The 21585-nt window shown below is 40.5% G+C and overlaps 2 protein-coding genes and 1 long non-coding RNA gene across 4 annotated transcripts in view; 1 reads left to right on the forward strand and 2 right to left on the reverse strand.

Moving 5' to 3' along the window:
• Positions 1-680: 680 nt before the first annotated feature.
• Positions 681-8521, reverse strand: CFAP90 (cilia and flagella associated protein 90). The gene is made up of 3 exons (XM_053971464.1): positions 8333-8521; positions 4513-4629; positions 681-999 (listed from the first exon to the last, which is right to left on the reverse strand). Exons 1-3 carry the CDS (start codon positions 8483-8485, stop codon positions 853-855), a joined length of 417 nt encoding a protein of 138 aa, XP_053827439.1. The 5' UTR covers positions 8486-8521; the 3' UTR covers positions 681-852.
• LOC128804046 (uncharacterized) lies at positions 8514-21202 on the forward strand. The gene is made up of 2 exons (XR_008435916.1): positions 8514-8820; positions 20870-21202. It is a non-coding gene; the product is annotated as an uncharacterized LOC128804046 (long non-coding RNA).
• Positions 14036-21585, reverse strand: part of ADCY2 (adenylate cyclase 2) — a 204211-nt gene continuing 196661 nt past the window's right edge. For both annotated transcript variants that reach the window (XM_053971425.1, XM_053971419.1), the window contains 2 exons: positions 17376-17500; positions 14036-16853 (listed from right to left, as the gene is read on the reverse strand). In XM_053971425.1, coding sequence (XP_053827400.1) covers positions 16701-16853; positions 17376-17500 — 278 coding nt within the window. In that variant the 3' untranslated portion in view covers positions 14036-16700. The remainder of the gene's footprint in view (positions 16854-17375; positions 17501-21585) is intronic.

The following is a 21585-nucleotide window of genomic DNA, read 5'->3' on the forward strand; positions in this document are numbered from 1 at the left end:
TGAAAGTACAAGACATCAAATATTTAATCAGATTTAGACATTTGTGCTAAACATGCTTTTTAAATGGCTACTGCTCAAATCCTTATGTTTTTTTCACCCTTTCTATCAAATTATTTAGTGCTTGTTCTGCTAGTATTACTTAGTCTTTTTTCCTATTTTTCTTAGATTGGATATAGAACCAATGATGATTTTTCTTGTTAAATCTGTCAGACGCCATTCTTAGAGTGAAATGAATGTCTGAATTTAGCTAAACCCAGATTCTGTCTCTTCAAATGCTAAGTGCTCAGAAGTTCCTTTTAACTCGAGTTCCACTTGAAGTCTAGTGAAACTGCTAAGCACATAAGCCCATACATTTTTGAAAATTTTGAGGTGAATATTCATTTCACACATTATGTGTACATAAAACAATGTCTCACAATTCTCTAGAAACTCTGTAAGGATTGAAAAATCTGTGACTACTGATATCTTGATGAACAAGCTTGTTTAAAATGTTAGGTCTGTGAATGGTTAGGTAGATGTAGTGCCCAGAATTGCAGACAGAGCTTTTGACCCAATAGGTCTCATTCCCAGCATTGCTGCCTAAAATGTTCTAAAAATTTCTTGTTGGTGCTGCTCTTCATGAGATTTTAATGAGAATGTAAGAAGACATGCATTTTAATTAGCATGAGAAAAAGTGCAGCTGCTATTTCACCCTATTTTTAATCCAGATCATTCTCATTAAATAAACTGTAGAGGAAAAGGCAAAAGCAGCATATTGCTTTTCAAAGTGTTAGGATTTTTTCCCAGAGAAATGTTACTGGCGATGACAGATACAAGAGATTTCCCATGGATCCAGGCCTGGAGAAGGTTTTTTCACTGAGCAGGGCGACTGCCTTCCCCATAGATTGCTGCGTACACGCTATAAACCCTCGCATGCTCTCCAGTTGCTGGGTCTAAGGGCTTATGTATGCGCTTCCCATACTCTGAAGATGTCAGCACAGGAACAGGTCTTGCCATTTCCTGTGAAAACACAAAAGTCGCCTTAGAAGAAAATCACAGGGTGAACAGAAAACATGGCAGTTTTCTATTGCTAAATGTGCTGTGGCCAGGGGTAAAATAACTGACAGAACTGTACAGCATCTGCAATATGCATGTGTATTTGTTTAGCTTACTGTTCTATCCCTGCCTTCGTTTTTTATGTTATTTTTATCTTAGTGAAACATGAATGTGTCACTAGATGACAAGATGATAAGATATGGAGCTGTGGACTGGTAATTTTTTTACACAAATACATACATACACATGTGATTACTAGGTAACTAAATGCTAGAAAAGCACAAATTTTATTTTTATTTTTCTTATCCACTGAATTGCATTATTCTTTTGAAAAATAGGAGAGATTTGTGCCCCCTGTTACAGGAACACCCACCCTGCTTGCACAATTCAGAGAAAGCACAGCATGTAAAAAATCAAAGCCTAAAGACAAACCCTGAGCAACCACTAGCCCATGCAAGCTTTCCCTGAAGGAAATAAAGCATATACTACTTTATTTCTGCACAATGAAAGGTTTTACTAAAAATACTTGTAGCTGTAAGATTACAGAAATAACTGCTTCACCATGATTGAAAGTGGACTTGATGAAAAACAACCTGACCAAGAAAAGATTTTAAGCTTGTTCTTAGTAAGCTGCACTTTAAGTGGCTGTGCAATCACTATCTGCAATCTGCAGTTCCTTCCTGTGTTAGAGGAACAGGGAGCTATGGAGTCAGAAGGGAAAGACAGGATTTGTTTATTTTTCTTTCCCTAGCCAAAGGTCTCAGATTTATCAGGCTGCTTGTATGTTTGCACACTGACTAACACAGTAGGCCTTGGTCTGCAATGTGTTTTTCTAGTTTTATAATATACATAGTATCTAAAAGGTGAAACAAAATGCAGATGCCACACCATAGTTCAAGTCCAAGCAAATGACTACTTTGCTACAACAGACACAAGCCTGAGCAAATCAGCACTTATGTCCTGCAAGGATGCTGGTGAGAGCACAGATTGGCGGGATCTCACAGCACGGCAGTCAGCTAAGAGACATTTCCAGCCTCATGGATAGAACCTGAGGTTCTTGGAAAGATGCTGTAAACACTTTTTAAAAACAAACAAACTAACTAACTAACCAACCCACTCAATACAAAAGCTCATTTCAAAACAACCATTTATCTCCCAGTTCTCCTGCCCACCTTACTCCACCCTATTAAAAGCTATTGAGTTCACCAACTTTTAACCCTAAGCTGAACAAAAATCAAGTCAAGAAGACTGGCAGGCAAAATTAAGATAATTTCCTCCCCTGCCCTAGTTGTGGATAAATGCTGAAAACTGAGAAACTAAAAAATCTTTGTACCATCAAGAAAGACTTTGCTTGAAATTCAGGGTTTACAGTGCTAATGACAGGCAGCAATATGTAATTCCAATAGTTTGTGTTCCTTTTAAATAAGTAAGTTTATTTAAAATCAGTTTTCAGCATCCTTGGTAGCACAGTACTGACTGTGCACACTGGCATTTCATCTTTGTTGGTTTGGCATTCAGTGGGTTTCAGACTTTCCAACAGTTGGCTGGGAAGCGTCCTGTTACCCGCCCTCGCAGTGTGTAATTCTAGCACTGTTAGCACTTGCAATCAGCAATGGCAGCCCTGAGCACACACTCTACTGCAGTTACTCAGCTGCATGTAGCTAAACCAAGCTTCTATAACTGTCTTCCTGAATTCCCTGCACCCAGGTTACCTGCAGGAAATGAGGGGCTTACTGGCAGTGGTTTGCTTTTTTCCAGCTCAAGTAAAGCTGTTGTGGGTTCAGTCTGTCTGTGTTCAGTGTTGAGCTAGAAAGATGTCAATTGTGGTATTTTTATTTATTATATTTTATAATTTAGTTATTATTACATAAAGCCTGAGAGGGCCACTGTGATAAAGATGAATTGAGTATGTGATCTGCACTTAGTTATGGTTACATCCAGTGTTGGGTGTCATGACATGCAGGAGGATCATGTTGTAGTGTGAAATAACTGTGGGTTTGATGTGTATCCATGCTAATTAAAGGGCTGGATTAAGGGACACCTGTTTGGATAGTCCCTTGTGTGCACTGCCCAGCACAGCTGGTATGAATTCTGGCCCATACAAGTTTGCTCTAGGAAGAAAGCCAATAGGAAAGTGAGTTTTGTTGATACAAGAGCTCAGTAAAAAGCTGTAACTTTATATTGATGAACTTTCTACATAAATTTCCCACTTGAAAAATATGCTTGGTACTAGGGGAGGGAGGTTGTCTTTGTTTTGTTTAAATAAAAAGTTTATTTTCTAATTTACATAGATAGACAGATTTGCAGTTATTAGGCATGAGCAGGTGATGCTAATGGGCACTCCTGGCATTCCTTTGGGAGCATCTAATGCTTCCTGCACTGTCTGATAGAGTTGAAGGGCATTATGGCTACACACTTGCACTGAAATGTCTGGCATATATAACTGCTAGTAAGTTGAATCCCAAGCAGTGGGCTTTGTCAGAAAAAAAAAAAAAACAAACAACAATTTTATTGCACAGAAATTAGAGTAATTTGAACTCTTGTGTCAGTCTTCTTCTTCCTTCTCTATAATATATAACCATCAAAGCAGGCAGCCATCTCTAGCTTACCCATCACTTTTACATCCATGAACCAGTTGGGATTTGGAGGTCATTAGTACACAGAGGTTACACTTCATTTGCTTTTTGATAGCCTCTGCCTCTATGTGCAGTTATGTGTGTGTATGCATAAATATAATTATATATAGAGACAGTTGTATGTATGTGTATTATTCAGATGCTGCATGCAAAAAATACATCCACATACATTTATGCAAATATATTTTAGTATTTCTGTTTCCAAGGGAGTATTTACCTATCAGGCTGCACATCAAACCCAGATTCTGTTGGCCTCAAATGCTTGCCCATCTTTTCCCAGGCATGTCCATGTGTTCTGATTGACCACACCTTTGCAGTAGCTCCCTATGAATTTCCTTCCTGCAGGGCAATCTGGTGTAGGTTTTCCTAACAAATTCACCAGCTTCAGAGACTTGGGCTTTTTCAGCAAATGCTGGCATAGACACATTGGGTGTCAGAGGACAGTAGTGATGTCATGGCCTCTGAATCCAGTGCTCTCAGGGAAAAGAGTTTTTAAGCACCACAGAAATAACTGCAGAACCACCTGAAGTACAACTCTCGAGGGGCACAGATGGTTCAGAGTACACCCTGCACTCTGCAAGAGTGCACTCTTCCCCTTAGCTTTAACTTGCATATGTCTTGTCACCTGGAAATCTTCAGGATATGAAAGAGCAAGAGCTAATTTGGGTGTCTTCATGGGATAATGCTTTCTCCTAAACCTGCAGGCTGATGTCCTCCTTCCAATTCCTTTCTTATCATATGGGCTACATTATAAAGGGTAAAACAATGCCTAGAGCCTCCAGTCATGTCAAAAAGTACAAAACCTTAAACAAAGATAATTATGAATTTATTAAAGGGTTACCTCCTCATTAATTTTAAGGCCACGGCCTTTTGCGTGTTTTCTGTCACATCGTGGAAGATATTGGTCGTAACCTTCTGGTATTCTAAAAACAGCATCATAGGTGAAAAAATCTCCTGTCTTGAGAAAAGGGGAAAAATGGCTGATTCACATAATTGCTTTACTTTACAGATTACAGAATACATGTAGTCAAATCATTACTTAAATAGTGCATATATTGCATTAGATGATGACAACTGTAATATTACAGACCTCATTAGGAAGTTTGGGCCAGTCCTTTTGAATAGTTTGCAAAATTACCTAATGATATGTGGTACCATTTATTACAGTTTGTTCAGCTCTGAAATTTCCCTTGTGGCAATTTACTTCTTGTAATCTGTTGTAATTTTGGAAATTGATCTGATCTGTTTTAATTTTCTGCACTTAATATTCTCCTTCCTAAATTATCTGGCACAATTATGTAAAAGCAAAACAGGAACTTTCAAACAGACAATGGTATCCTGCACTGTAAATATAATTTAATTTCTGATTAAAGTAGAATTGAGAAATTTGCCACAGAGGTAATCCTGTGATCCAGTGGTATGCATGAAACACATATGTCAGGCATTAAAATAAAGCAAACCCCAAGCCATAATATTGTTCAACTGTTGACATAGTTTGCATCCAAATAAGCAACATAAAAGATCTGCTCTTCTAACAAAGGTGTTTGTGAAATCCAGTCAAGAAGTTCTCATAAATGGAATCAAAACAATTTCAAAACTAAAAAAACTTCTAAAAAAAAAAAACCACCAAACAGAAAATCCCCTACTGAAATATGTTGCCAGTTGTTACTGAACTTCATTAAGGGTTGATATTCTGTTAAAAATATCGATCATCACTGGCTTTGTGCATGGCTGACTAAAAGAATGGTGCATTTTGTTGGGCTTTTTTTGTCCTCTAATTTTACAGTGTGTCTAATTTAACCTTTGAAAATCTCATGTACTTTGAGATTTTCAAATTACAGTGGTATTCTCCAAATATAGTCAAGTCATGGCAGGTCAAGAAGGTTATAATGGTTCCATTAAAAGGAAACCATAGTTAACCATAGTTAACAGCACTAGTGAGACACTGCTGTAATTTCAGGCTTTATTTATAAAGGTATCTCCAATACTTGCTTCTGCCAAGAGGAGAAATTATTCTGTATTTACCCTATCTATCCCTTCACTTCTCAGAAATCATTGAGCTTCAGAGGATTTCAGGCACATTCAAGAGCACCCTGCACGTGATTTGTCATCTCCATGATTATTTCTGTGCTTCCTTGCTTCTCCTCTCCTTCCCAGGGTACCAGTTTCATTCAGTGGGCATTTAATTTGTATTCACCACCAGAAATGTTCTTTGCTCTTTGCTGGTATTCATGTGGCATTATTTGTTACTTGTTTCAGAGTAAGAAAGAGTAAGTGTCATTTGTTGCTCATGTCAGAGCAGAAAATTCATCCTTTCTGGAACTCGCAGACAGTTAGCCAGTCTGTTATATCAAAAACTAGCTCTCTCAGATATCTCTTTAAGATTTTCTGCCAGATTCCTAGAGACACTTCTTTGCTCAATACACTGATAACTTTCTGCAGCTGTTTCTCTTTGTTGTAAATGATAACTTGGTTGGTCTGGGTGGTAGTGGTGGTGGCAAGCTGTTTCTTAAACCCATCAGAGCAAGTGAGTCACACAGAGCTGATGATAAATGTGCACTCAGGGTAGGCATCCCCTGTGTACTGCTGCTAAAGCTAAATGCTTTGCAAGCATTCATTAGTATTCCAGACATACATAAAATAGGTAATAGCTTTCTCCACATCTCAGAAGAGGAAATACTAGGCACACTGGCTACAGTAATATATGTAAAGCAACCCAGGGAGCAATTGTCAGCCAAGGGATTAAAAGGCAGGAATTTCTGGCTTCTGGCCATGCAATGAGCCCATCTTCTTCCTACTTCTCTCTGCTTCACTCTCTGACACATGGTTGGTTTTAGGTATTTCAGCTGCAAAAAGGAATGAGATTCCTTTTGCTCTATAAATAAAAATATTCAAATTATCTAATTCCTAGATTTTGCAGAAGAATGGGTTGAATCTGCTTCCTCCCCTGTGGCCAAGGCCTGGGCTATGAAAAACCTATTAAACAGCTGTTACCACTTTTTGTTTCCATGCCACTGGAGCAGCTTTTTTCACAAACCAGGCTGTTGTGAGTGTAAAAGCAGACTATATTGTAAGGAAAAACTCTACCATATGGCTGCTAATTCTGTGCAGACTGGTGAGCTCCACCAGCCCCAAGAGCACCATTCCAGCCCTCTGACCTGCCCTTGCCTTACTCTTGTTGTGCTCTCCCTACTGTTTTGTGAAGCATGGCACCAACTGTGCCCACTCAGCTTTGGCTCAGATCACCTTGCCAAGGTAATGCTGGAATCAACACAAAAGAGTCACGAGAGAAATCTTCTTGTCTTTTAGCAGGGCCTCCTGGTCAATGCAGGAAATTTGCTGTTCGTTCAATACCCAGCACAGTGCTCTGGTCTGTACCCTGCCCACATGCCAGGGACACAGGACCTGCAAACTCTCACAAACCACCAGTCATTGCTGCCTGGTGCTTGGTGCATTCAGCAGCTTGCCACTTGGGTGAGGAGAGGACTCATGGGTTGTATTTATTGTTATAAATTGCTATAGCATTGCTATGTTACACTGACATAATAGGCATTTCAGAACTTTTTTATACTTTTTTTTTTTTTTTTTTTTTTTTTTTTTTTTTTTTTTTTTTTTTGAGAAAAAAGCCTGTTAACTTCAATGTCTCACATGACACTTTATAGAAAAGTTCACCACCCAGGAACTGTAGCTCAGCTGAGGCAGAATGTGTAAGATTGCTTTCATTTTTGATTTTAATTATGAGCACAGAATGAGGAACAATGGTGACTCAGCAGAGTGAGGAGTGAGGCTCCCTGCCAGTGCACTTGAGTTACCACATGTTGAGTGGCAGTGTTCCACCTTCAGAAGCATCCAGTTACAGAGGCATATATTGATGTTATTGTTTTGAGTAGCTCTATTGATTTTATTAAAGCTGACCATGCAGAAAATTTATGCAATGCACATGGAAAATCTTTTCCCTCAAATGAAAATGGAGAAGTTTCTTATTAAAGGATTCTCAAGAGTGTGTGTTACGACAAAATCCACTGGTGCTGCATCAAACCCTAGTGACAGATGATGCCTTTCCTAGTTTTTCTCCTAAAAATGCCTCACATTTCATTGATACAAGTGTTCATCCTCAATCTTTGGCAATGTCTCTGCCTTCTCTTGTTTTCCAGTGAAAGACCTTACCCTCATTTGCCATCCACAAGTAGCAAATACACTTTGCAAAGGCCTCTGATGGTGAAACCTGTTATTTTAGCGTTAGATAGTCTAGTGATATGGATTTATGTGCCACATTTCTGCATCAGAAAAAAAATCTTCATTGTGAGTGTGGTGAGGAACTAGAACAGGTTGCCCAGAGAACTTGTGGATGCCTCATCCCTGGAGGTTTTCAAGGCCAGGCTGGATGGGACTTTGATCAGCCTGGCCTAGTGAAAGGTATCCCCGCCCATGGCAGGGAGTTGGAACTGGATGATCTTTAAGGTCCCTTCCAACTCAAACCATTCTATGATGCTATGACGATTTTTGGTACCTGTCTGACCAGGTCGCTCATGATGAGGGCGGAGCTTTGCACCGGGTCCAAGCAGAGGGTTTACACTGCGCAGAGACCTACGGGGAAAGCTTGTCCCTTCCGCCTGCGCTGCTCCCCGCCCGTCCCCGGCTCGCTCCCTTCACCCCCTCACCTTGTGCGGCCGGCCGAAATAGCTGAGCTCTGGAGGCCCTTCCCGTTTGGGCGGGACGAAGCTGAAGGCGGAGAAGGAAGCGAGGGCAGGCCGCCTCCTCCCCGGCGCGTTGCCGAGCGCCTCCCGTGCCAAGCGCGTCCCGGTGGCGGCCATGCTGCCCCGGGTGCCGTTACCCGGCAACGCCCTCGGGGCACCGCGCCGGGCCCGCCCGCGGCCCCGCGGCCCGGGCAGCCCGGCAGCAACCGGCCCCGGGCGCGGATGGGTCCGGTGCTCGGCGACTCGGGGCGTTCCGCAGAGCTCTGTCAAGCCTGAAGTGTGAGTTCCTACACAGCCGGTAGTTGAGGTTTGGTCTCAGTCTTCTGCAGCGGCTCCAGCTCCCTGGTCCTTTGTGTTCTGGGAAGCTGGGGACGAAGGTTGGTGCAAAGCCTAGCCGAACGGGACTTTTTCTGTGACAGCTTGCACTAGGCTCTAAATCCCCCTCTAAGTGGGTAAGTTGAATAAAACCACACCGCAGCATGGACTTTCCACCAGAATAAGGAGCCAGTGTCGTGAGGACCTTAGGCTTCTCTGGATAGTAGCTCACCTACTCGGGCACAGGCTTTCACGTGCTTCTTGAACTCTGTCAGGCTTGATGCTGTGACCATTTCCTTGGGGAGCCTGTTCCAGTACCCAGCCACACTCTGGGTGAAGAACCTTTGTCTAATATCCAACCTAAACCTACCCAGACTCAGCTTCAGGCCCTTAGGTCCTGTCACTGGTCGCCACAGAGAAGAGATCAGTGTTTGTTCCTCCTCTTCCCCTCATAAGGAAGCTGTAACTGCAATGAGATCTCCCTTCAGTCTCTTCTGGGCTGAACAGACCAAGTGATCTCAGCTGCTCCTCATACGACTTTCCCTCCAGACCTTTCACCATCTGTTGCCATCCTCTGGATCCTCTGTAACAACTTAATGTCCTTCTGAAATTGTGGCACCCAAACCTGCCCCCAGCACTCGAGGTGAGGCCGCCCCAGTGCAGAGCAGAGCAGGACAATCCCCTCCCTTCCCCAGCTAGCGATGCTGTGCCTGATGCACCCCAGGACAGGGCTGGCCCTCCTGGCTGCCAGGGCACTGCTGGCTCATGTTCAACTTGATATCTACCAGGACCCCCAGGTGGCACTGCTTTCCTGCATCTCATTCCTTGGGCTGTATGTACATACAGCATTGACCTGTCCCAGGTGCAGAACGCAGCACAGGATGCTCAGCCATTTCCTGCAGTGCAGTTGGAAAATTCTTCCATATACCTGTGTTGGGAACACTGAAAATAACTCTTCTGGGTATAAATCTCTGACTGTAAAACTGTTCTGCCCTAGTAGCACCTGGCTCCTAGTTTTGATATTCACCCCATGGTTATCCTGGTTTAATACATATATCTAACTATGCCCATGCTGCTTCTTCTGTGGTCCTTAGGGATCTGTGAGTGGTTTGGTTTAGTTTACCTTTGTTGTCTGTAACTACAGGTGTAGAGCTACTGTCCTGTAGGCACTGCATTACTGTTATTAATGCTACCAGTATCTTTTGGTAAGCACTTTCACAATAGCACTCTTGGGCATCTTGAATTTTACCAAACATCCAACAGTTATTTTAAATCCTACAACTTTCAGAGTACTGTAAATCTTCACAACTGATTGTTTCAAGCATCTTGGAGACAAGATGGCAATCTTGGAGGCAATAATTCAGGCCTACAAAAGTCTCATTGCTATTATGTAGCTACCACTCTCCCTTTATAAATCCACTGAATTACACACACTCCAGCTTCTCTGCAAGTGTAGCATGGAGGCTTTATAATCTGCAGACTGGTGTGGGTGTTTTTTTTTTTAATCATTTGTGACAATTTCCATCTGCTTATCTAATAATGTCCCTCTACCAATTAAGACCCTCTTCTTTCTGTAGCACGGGCCAAATTAGCACAGTGTAAGCGAGCAGTGGAATTGAAAATCCAACAGCTGCCTTACATCAGCTTCCTAAGCAGAGACCTGCTTGCCACTGTGCTTTTCTGTAGTTTAGTCCAAGCACAGAGAGATAGCAAGCCCATTTATGAAAAGCAATTCAGCTGAAACTGCAGCTATAAATAGAGCCATAAGAAACTGTTCACCAGAGATACCAACTAAGCTAGGCAAGAGCTCTGAAGTCAGATCTGAAAGATTTCTCTCGTTTTCTTTCTACTGTTCTCATGTAGCTAATTTTTATTAACATTAAATTGATGGAATTAAATTGAATTATAGCATCTGGATGCAATACAGATTGTCACAAATATTGCTAAGTGCTTGTTACAGATTTGCCATACCACCACCCCCCCCACCCCCCCCCCCCGTATGAAACAATTAAAAACAATGCTTTTCACTTAATTTTTCCCTCCCAGTGAAGGTATAAATCCTTTTAGAATTATTTGAAACTTCCAAAGGCTTTTCCTCCTGGTCACCTTTTGCAGACTCCCCAGAAGCAGGATATGAATGCCCAGGGGCGTTTGTTCCAGTTGCAACCAGACTTTATTAATATGCTGGTTTGTGTTATAAAATGGCACGAAGGAAGGTCAGTGTGTTTCCTTAGTAATTTCAATATGAACATGTAAACAATAGTGCAGTTTTAGTCTATATGGTGAAAACTATGCATTCAAATACAGCTGAGCTAAGAGACCAAAGTGTTGAAAGTTGGTTTGAATTTGGTGTCTTAAGGCTGAGAAGTTCAACTGCCTGCCCTTTTGGAGAGTAGTAATACCCCCTCAGGTTCCACTGCTAAGGTATCTGAGTTTCGATCACGTTGGTATATATTTTTATAGCCATAGCATGTCTCAAAGGCAGGGTCACTGTTCTGAAATGTCAAACTCTTTTGACATTTCAGAATAACTCTGAAAAAACTTCCTAAAAGGAATAATGGAGGCAGGGAGAGGAGACACAAAAGAGACAATGATAACACTGGGATACAGGATGGACATGAGGACAGGTGACATATAACTGGACAGGGCATTGATACACAGGAAAAACAGTAGCTGTTTTCTAACTACAAGCTGAGGTACTTGTTTTAACCTTATGTCACTTAGAGCTGAGATGGCAGCCTGCTGTCAAATTAAGGCTTAGCAAGCCCTCTCCTGTCCTAGCTCTTTGACCTCAACATGCATCAGTTTGCCATGTGGCCCTGACCTTCAGCTGAGCCATGAAGGGGAGACAGTCTTTGCCAGATGTGTTCCATTCAATGGCCCTTGAAAGAGGCTGAAACAAAAATGGCTCAAAACCTGTCCCCTTTCTACTCCCATAGCTTTGGGTCAAGCCAGTTGTTTCACAGAAGTGCTTGTTTCTTCTAGATCCTAATTACTGACTGAATGCCCACCTCAAATGGGAAGGGTCTTCAGGAGCATTGCATCCATCCCACAGGAGACAGTTCTCCAAGAACTTCTCCCATGTGAATCCTTCTCACAGTCTGCACTCTGTCATGAATGCTTCAGCATGGGTCCCTTTCATGGGGTGCAGTCCTTCTGAAACAGGCTGCTCCAGTGTGGGTTCCCCATGGGGTCACAAGTCCTGTCAGCAAACCTGCTACAGCACTGGCTCCTCTCTCCATGGCCTCACAGGTCCTGTCAGGAGCCTCCTCCAGCACAGGTTTCCCATGGGGTCACAGCCTCTTTGGGGCATCCACCTGGTCAAGTGTGGGGTTGTCCTTGGGCAGCAGGTGGATCTCTACTCCACCATGGACCTCCAAGGGCTGCAGGGACACAGCTGCCTGATGATGGTCTGCACCACAGGCTGCAGGGGAATCTCTGCTCCACTGCCTGGAACATCTCCTCCTGGTCCTTCCTTGTTGCCCCTGTATTTCCAGAGATGTTTCCTCTCTTCAGCTGCTATTTCTGCTGCATTTTTTATCTCTTCTTAAATATGTTATTCCAGAGCTGTTGTTGACAGGCTCAATTTGGCCAGTGTTGGGTTGGTCTTGGACTTGTCTGGCATTGGCTCTGTTGAACGTGGGGGAAGTTTCTGGCAGCTTCTCACAGAGAGTACTCCTGTAGCCCTGTCCCCTTCTCCTTGCTACCAAAACCTTGCCACACAAGCCAATATAGCTGACTGATACCTGCACCAATTCAGATCAATAGTCTGTTCAATAACTCTCTTGGTAAGTAGTATACATTTTTATACATGAGGTGACATAACTTTCATAAAAATTGCTATTTGTAATGCTTTTTTGGAATCAAACATGAAAAATTCTAGCCCAGGAATATCAACCTTTAGAAATACTTCACATGCATTTTTTTCCTGTCAAAACTGAGATTTTCATGAAGAGCATCTCAATGGCTACAAATAGATTTGAAAAATTCTCCATCCAAAAAATTTCTAACAATTCTTGGCACAATCTTTGTTTTAAACAGGGCATCCTATAACATAAAGGAGTTCATATCTTCGTAGTTGCAAACATTCATAAAATGTCCTTGTCTTGCATTTTGACAAGTCAAAAATTACATTGCCCTGAATAATTCCTGCTTCTAAATATGAAAATGCTTAAAATTTACATGTAGCAAACTTTAGGGTGAACTAGTTATAGCTGATTTATATACCACTTTTGACAAATCCACACAAATCTGAATTATTTCAAAGAACAAAAAATGATCTCTTAGTTACATATTTTATTTAAGGCACATACATCTCATTCTACATTTTCTCCTCAGAATCACTCCACTAATTTGGACAAAAAATAAAGAAGAAAACAAAAAATCCCTAGACTTAAAATTGTTTGGGGTTCACCTGTAAAAAGTCTTGAGGGGTACTATCTACACCTAGAATCTGCTACCTGAAAATTAAAAATGAGTGTATGTTCATATATAATCACAACAAGAAAGAAAACTATGTATTAAAGTACAAGATAATAACATCTTTTAACAGTACATCTTCTGCTATAAAAAGCTTCTTGATAACATAGCTTATTATTTATTCCAATATGAGGTTCTAAAAACAAAACAGAAAAGAGTTGCAACAGCTCTTCCCTCACATTATTTTAAAGACAAGCAGACTGAACTACCTGTGTCTCAGTGGAAAAGGGGAGGGTTTGTAAATATTTTGCAAAATGGAGGAAGCATGTATGAATATAAGAATATGGAAAATGGTTTTTATATAGCATAAATAATAAAGAGAGACACTAATTTCTCTCTTTAGAAACAGCAGCTAAATAGCATTAACTTGCAGGTAATACAAACTATTTCCATAGTTTATAAAAACATCTGCAAGTCTAATCTTTCTTCCTGTCCTTTGGTAGCCCTCCATAAATTGGAGCAAAGCACTGACTTTGAAAAAGAATTCTAGCAGGCTTACCAGGTGTTCCCATCTGATTCTCTTTTCCCCAGACCACAGTGAACAACTCTCACATTGATCTTTTGGCTGCTGCCTCACAGTGTGAAATGCATTTGCATTGTACTTTTGGAAGTCACACTCCGCAGTACACTAAGGAGCTGTGAATTATGTCACCAACATGGAAGCTGTAGAACTTGATGATTCTTACTGTGATGTGGAATATATGGAATGTCAAATACTGATTTACATCATTAAGTTTTTCAGGTTATGGGCTGATACATGAGTAGTGTTATATCCAGTTACTGAGGCTGAAATTGCTGCAGGAGGAGGGAATAAAGTTCTTTTCTTAAGTGAAACTAGACAGCGGAAAAATAAGTCAGTATAAACAGTAGATGTAAAATGCATTGGAAGACAAGAGGTATTTATTAAATACAAATAGCTTCTCAGCACTAGAAAGATAGTAATACTCAGCAACTGAAGGCTAGAGAGGAAGGTAGGCACCTTTCTTTGGGCAAAGATATGTGTATCTTTTGCTCAATTTCTTGTTCTTTATCAGGATTTGGCTGCAAGAATCTAAATGCAATTACAAAATGAGAGAAGAACACCAGTGAAATATGAGTGCTTTGAACATGGGCATTTTCAACATGCTCTTGGAGGGGACATATACATCTTTCTTTATATTTCATTAGACTAGTCAGCTCCCCAACATTCAGATGTTTTAACATTTCATACCTTACAGAAATAAAATTGTTTAACTTTTATAAAAATCACAGAAACAAGGCTATGGAGTTAGGCACAAGGTTTGTTAATGATGAGCACGAATACAAATGAAAGCAAAATCCTGAATGCACAGGTTATACCTGAAAGCTGTACATATATATGACAATATAATAGAATCAATTTTACATAGGGGTTTTCATCCACAGTAAGAAATTATTGCGTTGACCTGTGGTAATACCACAGTGATTTTAAAGGCCCAGAGTACATTCAAAGTCTAAGAAGGAGATCAATAACTTATTTCAGTGTTTCTAGGACAAATTATAGTAAATGGCAAGGAGGGATTTAGAAGTCTTAAGTGACATAGCTAACTGACAGCTAGCCAATGACTGAGACATTGGGTTTGCGGCCATGTAAGCTATTTGAACAGTCTTTAATTCCACTGGAAAACATTTATGTTATTAATTAAAAGGAAGAAATCATAAAGACAACATAAATATTTTTCATGAGATTGTATTAGACTGAGTACCTGTCTTGAAAATTACTGATTAAAAGTCTCCAGGACTGGATGAAAAATTAAGTGTGTTATGTCGAACATAAGTGAAATAACTTGCATTTTGCTTTTAGGCTTAAGGGGATCAAAATTCAGATTGTCTTTTTTACATGAAATTAGGCACTTTGAAATCTACTGTCATTCCAATTCACTAGTGGGCAGATGGCTGCTGTGAGTAAACTGTGCCACATTCATTGAGACTGGACTGATGCCATGTATTTGTGACCCATAATTTTGAGGACTTCCAAAAGGATACCAGTGCTATACAAATGTATATGTATGTTTCATGAATGAGCAGTCTGAATGCTTTTACATTTCAATAACATGCTAGAGGTAACAGTGCATAAGTTGACCTCCATATTCATATGATATCCCTCAGAAAAAAATCTTGTAATTATTCGCTATTTTGTAAATAGTATTATTTTCTTGTTAGGATGCTATGACTAAAATAATTTATTACAACAATGCAAAACTTAATTGTTACTATCTGTGCTTCAAGGGAGCATAGATAGTAAAACTACTTACTTTTACTGTCTTTCACCTGGCTCATTTGTGAAACTCTGCAAGTGTGATACTTTTTAATTCAAAGGGATTTAAATTAATCTCAAATATCCACAAAGTAGCATTTTTACTCATGTCCTAGTGAGTATAAATGAGATTATTACTTTAAATGATAAATGAAATTGTTACTCTAAATATCCCACAAAATTCAGCATTGTGAAGGTTAAGTGCGTGCAAGGGCAAAAGAGGTTGTCAAAGTGCAAAACAGAACTTCTCTTGTACAGCTTCTCCTTGTTACTCTTTAAGCACTGTGGGCCAGTTGTTAAGTAGCAGCACTGCTACTGTTTTCAGTATTCTCCACTTTGCTTGTGTTTATGGATTTGAGGTCAGTTTTTTGTATCACCTAGGTAGTAAGTGACTGCGAAGTGCCTAGGATGCCACCCATGATTGAAGACAGTAGAGGTGATTTAGTTTCTGAAAGGTAATAGCACGTCTAGCAGATATTATTGACCAAGGCAGTTGATATAGCTGGCCATAGCCTGCCTCAACATCTAACTACTGAATAAAAAGCAGTGGCAGCAGCAGAAAACACGCAGCTTTAGAGTGACAGAAGCCAAGGAAGGAAGCAGAACTAAGAGACAGCAACAGTAAGACAAAGTACATATAAACTTTTAATGAATTAACCTTACAAAAGACAAAAGCTTCAAAACATTTGACACGTTTGTACAAAACTATTCCAGCATTGTTAGTTCTCTCTTCAGAAAGAATGCCAGCAAACCACCCAACGTGTCCCTGGCTATGAGATGCAACTGGTGATCACATCCAAATCATGTGTGGACAGAGTAAACTTATTTACAATACTGTATACTTTAATACCAGATTAGTGGATGCTATTGGGGAGCGACTGTTTTTTCCAGAAAACACCATGCATCAGGAAATAGTATGCACCCCTAGCTTTATTGCCTTTTTTCCCCGCATTTGTCACTAACACTTCCCTTTAGTCCTTTCAGGATGCATTACCTCCTTTTGATTCCTATTTCTTCTTTTCTTCTCTTTGAATAACAGTGCAAGTAGCAGTACAATCTTCCAGTCCTATAGCGTACATCACAACTGTCCTTGAACATAGAAATATCAAGGTGCAAAATGATGGCTCATGGGACTATTCTGCAGCCATATTAAAATAAGTGCCACATACCAGAAAATAGCACGCATGTTAAGGGCCGAAATGTAGTTAAAAAGTGCGTGATACTTTCCTGAAAATATGGTATTGATGACACATACAAGCATCTTCAAGATGCCATATTCCCTTGTGAAAGGGATCTTGTCATTTCTGTATGTACAAAGTATGTCTTCAGTTCTCCTTTTCCTTTTACATTTATTATTCCTCTGCAGGTGCTCATGTACCCCAGTGTTTGCAGGACATTGTTCGTCTCCTCTGTAACCTGCAACAATACAGTAATACAGCCAGTGTTGATAACAAAGCCGAGCAGAATCTTCTTCCGGAGCATGAAGATAACATAATGTTCTCGTCACCTTTAAGGGGTTTGCTGTAATGCTCATAAGGTCTTTAAGGGTCTCAGGTGAGGTTTGAACACCTAAGCTTTCAAGCAGTCTGTTGCTGGATGCCCATTCTAATCACACCAAGTATCAAATTTGGTATAACCCATCTGTACCCAGGGTTGCCAGCAGAGAGCTTGTAGATAGATAAATGGAACTAAGGACAATACTCTTCCTCACATAGGACTTTCCTCATCTTCAGGAGCTTATTTTCACTTGAGTAGACCCCAGCTTCCCCATCATTCTACAACTACTAAGGCTGTGTAAATGAAGTGATGGTAAGCTAGTGGTTAGCATCACCTTTCAGAGCTGCTGTTGCCAGTTTCTCACATAATTGTCTGTGAACCAAACTTTAAGTCATTCTGCCATTTTAGGTAAAAGCCCACTAGCACAAAATCAAGGCTTACCTGTATTTTATCTAAGACACCAGTGCTGTCCATCCTGCTGGCCACATTTACTGTATTGCCCCATATATCATATTGTGGTTTTTGAGCTCCAATTACTCCAGCTATTACAGGTCCATGGTTTATACCTGAAAAGCATCAGAACTTAACATTAGCAGTGAAGAGAAAGGCAACAAAGCTGGTGAAGGCCCTGTAGTACAAGTCCTGTGAGGAGCCTCTGAGGTAGCTGGGGTTGTTTTGCCTTGAGAAAAGGGGGCTTAGGGGAAACCTTATCGCTCCCTGTCTGAAAAGAGGCTGTAGGTAAGTGGGGGTTGGTCTCTTCTCCCAGGCAACCAATGACAGTGTAAGATAACAGTCTCAAGCTGTGCCAGGGGAGATTTAGGTGATCAATATGAGGATTGCTTCACATTCAGGTGTGACTAGACATTGGAATGGGTGCCCAGGCAGGTGGTGGAGTTATTGAGGTGTTAAATAACAGACTGGATATAGCATTTGGTGCCATGGTCTAATTGACATGGGCCAGACTTGATGATCTCAGAGGTCTTTTCAAACTTAACTGATTCTGTGATTCTGTGAAGATCCACCAAACAAGGACACACAGTGCATCTGGCATATAGCAAGTCAATAAACACAGCATTTGACCCTCACTGGATAGTGAGTATGGCAGCAAACAGTCATTAATCATGGTTTTATCAACCATTTATGGCAGGAGAATGTTAGTCATAAAAATGCCAAAAGTCAGTTCATCTAATTTTAGTTTTACAGCTCCCTCCCATCCTGAGTAGCTTGCTATTTTCAACCACTGGCATCCTAATAATAATCTTCTGCTGCCTTTATTATGTAGTATGTAACTACACTGTGGATGAGCAGCAGCTTCTGAGGAAACGGATATACAAGAATTTTTTTTTTAAATTTCTACTTGTAGTAAAAAGGGCCTCTCCTCTGCAATGGTTGATGACCCAATCAAGTTACTTTTATAGTATTCTTGGCTTCTTAAATGTAGAATAAACTAAAGTGAATGAGCTGAAAGAATTTGAAGCCTTGTTCTGAAGGCTGGATTGACCATAGAATTGTCCTAAAGATCTGCAATATAAATATATGTATTCAAATAATTTGATTAAGCATGGAGTAGAACAATATGATAGAACAATACAGTCCCTCATTAGACTCTGGGCATTTTTTATCTTGTGGTCAGTTTGTAACCTATATTATGTCTGTAAAGGGAATGAGTTTTATTTTGCTAGTAAGGAAAGAAACCAGGAGGTAAAATCCAAAGTACTATTGATAACCAGCATCAAATGTACTATAATTATAACTGTACATACCAATGAGCAGGAAAGCCAAGTTAGGCCTAGTGAGAAATAAACCCTGAACAAGTGAGTTATTTGGATTTATAAAAATTATCTCAATGGATCATAACTGATTTCTGTTAGTTCCTTGACAGAAACCATCATTAGGGATTTATCCGCGCAGTTAACTGAAAATGTGGTTGTAGGATGGACATGGATCTCAGAGCTGGCTCATCTGCTATGTAACATGGCAGTGCAGGCTAGCAACAACACTATCAGCCCACTTGGAAATCCTGGAAAATGTGACTGTAGAAGTTAAATTGGGAAAAGATGCAAACACTACAAGATAACAAATGGAACCTGATATATGTTACTGTACAAGCTGGCTTGTACTGATAAATAAGAAACTCAGCTTGGTTCTGTAAACTGGGCCCTGGGTTGATAGACAGGGAACTTCACCTATCATGTTCCATCCTGGGCTGCAGACATCTCACTGGTCAGGAGTTGGGCTGTGGGAGGATCAGATCAATGACCTGTCTAGACTAAGGAGTCTTGAACTCCCTATATGAGAAGGCTCTCAACAATAAAAGAGGCTGTTTATCACATGGAGCTTGGAGGTGTGTGTGTTGTCCCTGTCTCCAACCACCAACCTCACAGAACACATGAATTATTAAACATAATAGATATATATTTTTCTAAGTGCTCATGGTTCAATGCATGAAGGGACTTGGGCTTTGCAACATTTTGCATTAACAACAGAGCCATGGATGTGTTTTTTTACTTCATGACATATAACTTGTAGAAAACACTAGGGAACTAAGACTGGAATCCACAAAAGCCATCTGCTGGATAGCCCAATGTGGTTAGCAGGGAATGTTAAAGAGATGTGTATGGCCATGGTCCAGAAACTGGGGCAGTGCAGTAGGACTTTCCTACAAAATACAATGGGCAGGAAGGGATTTTTCTTTTTTACCTCCTTCTTGAACCACTGCTATTGAGGGCTTGAGAAATACCTCAGGGGCTCAGGACTCACCTTCAGATCCCTCCTCCTTTGAGGAAACTTCTACCAGTATATCTTAGGGATACGTTCTGGCCACCCAAGCATTGTGGGATATGCTGCTCTATGTCATTCCTGCTGGTGTTCCATCTTTTTTGTATGACGCACATGAATGTTTTTGGGGCATGGCTGGAAAAGTAGTACTCTCACTACAGGTGAATGCTCTATCAGAAGGTGATATTGTCTATCTCTTTCTCTCATATCCAAAGCAATAATTAATAATTCTATGAAATGCAACACTGTTCAGCAGGAATGACAGAGAATATCTCATTCTGAAGTATCCTACCGCCTGGGCTCATGGCCTAGTCTCACCCAAAACAAGGAACCAAATTAAGTCACCTACAACACAGACAAATGTTCCAGCTATGAAATTATATGGAAAATAACACACCAGCCTCTCTTCTGAAAGAAAGCAATACCTGTGCAAAACCTTCTGCAAAAGCATATATGAGCTTGTCTCATAAATCAAACATCTCAACTTGTAGAAGGGGAGGAATGCCTGAAATGTCATCTAGATGCTCTCCTCCTTTGTCTGACAAGATCAGAGCAGTGTGTACCTCCTAAGTCACACTAGCCATTTCAGGTACTCACAGAAGATTATGAAAGATGAAACCTCTAATGAGTTGCAAAAAATTCCAACTTAGATGCTGACCAAGGAAGCCTTTTACAAAGGACAGTTGGGTACAAATCCTTACAGTGGGGACTAGATCAGAAGTAGTTGTTAAAATGTTTCTGTGGCTATAATTAGTATGGATATCAGAATCTTTCATCATCAGGTGTTGGGAAGTGGAGAAGAAGATCTGAGTGGTGCCTGTGTTGCATTATGGTGGCACAAATACCACTTTGGGGCCTGTGTTTCTTTTTAGAGCTAAAACATTTTTTCATTTCATGAAGCAAAGGAGTCTAAGTTCTCTGTAGTCTTTAGGAAGATTAGTAAAAATCCAAAGTAAGCGTTTTGTTTTGCTTCATGGTCCCCACTTGAAAAGACCCAGTATTGCTTTAAGCAGTTTGCAGATGTAGCCCCGGTGCCCAACAGCTCTCTGTCTGTACTAAAGCTGCTGGTATGTGCAATGTCAGTTATGGCCAGAACCATCAAGTTCTGTAACACTCTGAGAAGGAAGCATACTTGTGATTTGCTTTGTCATTTTTAGCTCTAGCAAGGAATACAAAACATACTGACAAAGGAGTGCCCTAAGAAGCTCGTTTCAAGTCAGAAGACAGCAAGTTTTGCCAGTGGGTGGCACTGTGAAATAGACTTGAGAGGAGCAGAGAAAAGGAAAAGCAAGCGGTACAGCAAGAAAAAGACAAGACAGGAGAATAACTGTTGGAAATCAAATACTTCTGACACATTTACAGAATTTATGGGTTTTCAATATTTGTTTACTGTTATAATTTCACACTTTCCACGTTACATATTGCATTGTGAAACTGCTGTGTACTGCTATCAGGAAATAAACATTTTGGAACATATGGTTCTTGACCAGCTCTGAATTCATTTATTTTATCATTCTTTCTACTGCTTACTGCAGCTGTCTGTTTCTTTTTAAAAATACCAGGATCCACAAGAAGAAGCAATTAGAGACTGAAACATAAGGGATATCTCTTTCCAAGATAAATAACTAGTCATCTTTGCTCTTACCTGAATCACAAAGGCAAATACTCTCCCTTGTCTAACAGTTCAAAGGAAAGAGTGCATTTTTGTGTGCTTGCCTGAATTTAGTACATGCAAAATACTTCAAACTCCAGCCTCACTGACCCCTTGTCCTCTGAAAAACCATTTATATAGTTTTGCAAAGCCCAGTCTAGAGTTTTCTTGTGTCTTCTTTTGGTATTTGTAAACTTCCAAAAATGTATGGCTTATAACCTC

Source organism: Vidua macroura, chromosome 1 (genome assembly GCF_024509145.1).
Source record: "Vidua macroura isolate BioBank_ID:100142 chromosome 1, ASM2450914v1, whole genome shotgun sequence".
Classification (NCBI taxonomy): Eukaryota; Metazoa; Chordata; class Aves; order Passeriformes; family Viduidae; genus Vidua; species Vidua macroura.

Bases quoted from the DNA above. Each gene is read 5' to 3' on its own strand.
- CFAP90 (XM_053971464.1), bottom strand. From the start codon at position 8,485: ATGGCCGCCACCGGGACGCGCTTGGCACGGGAGGCGCTCGGCAACGCG. The intron at 4,630-8,332 runs GTGAGGGGGTGA...CCTTTTCTCAAG, and splicing joins ATTTCGGCCGGCCGCACAAG to ACAGGAGATTTTTTCACCTA. The intron at 1,000-4,512 runs GTAACCCTTTAA...GTGTTTTCACAG, and splicing joins GCCTTAAAATTAATGAGGAG to GAAATGGCAAGACCTGTTCC.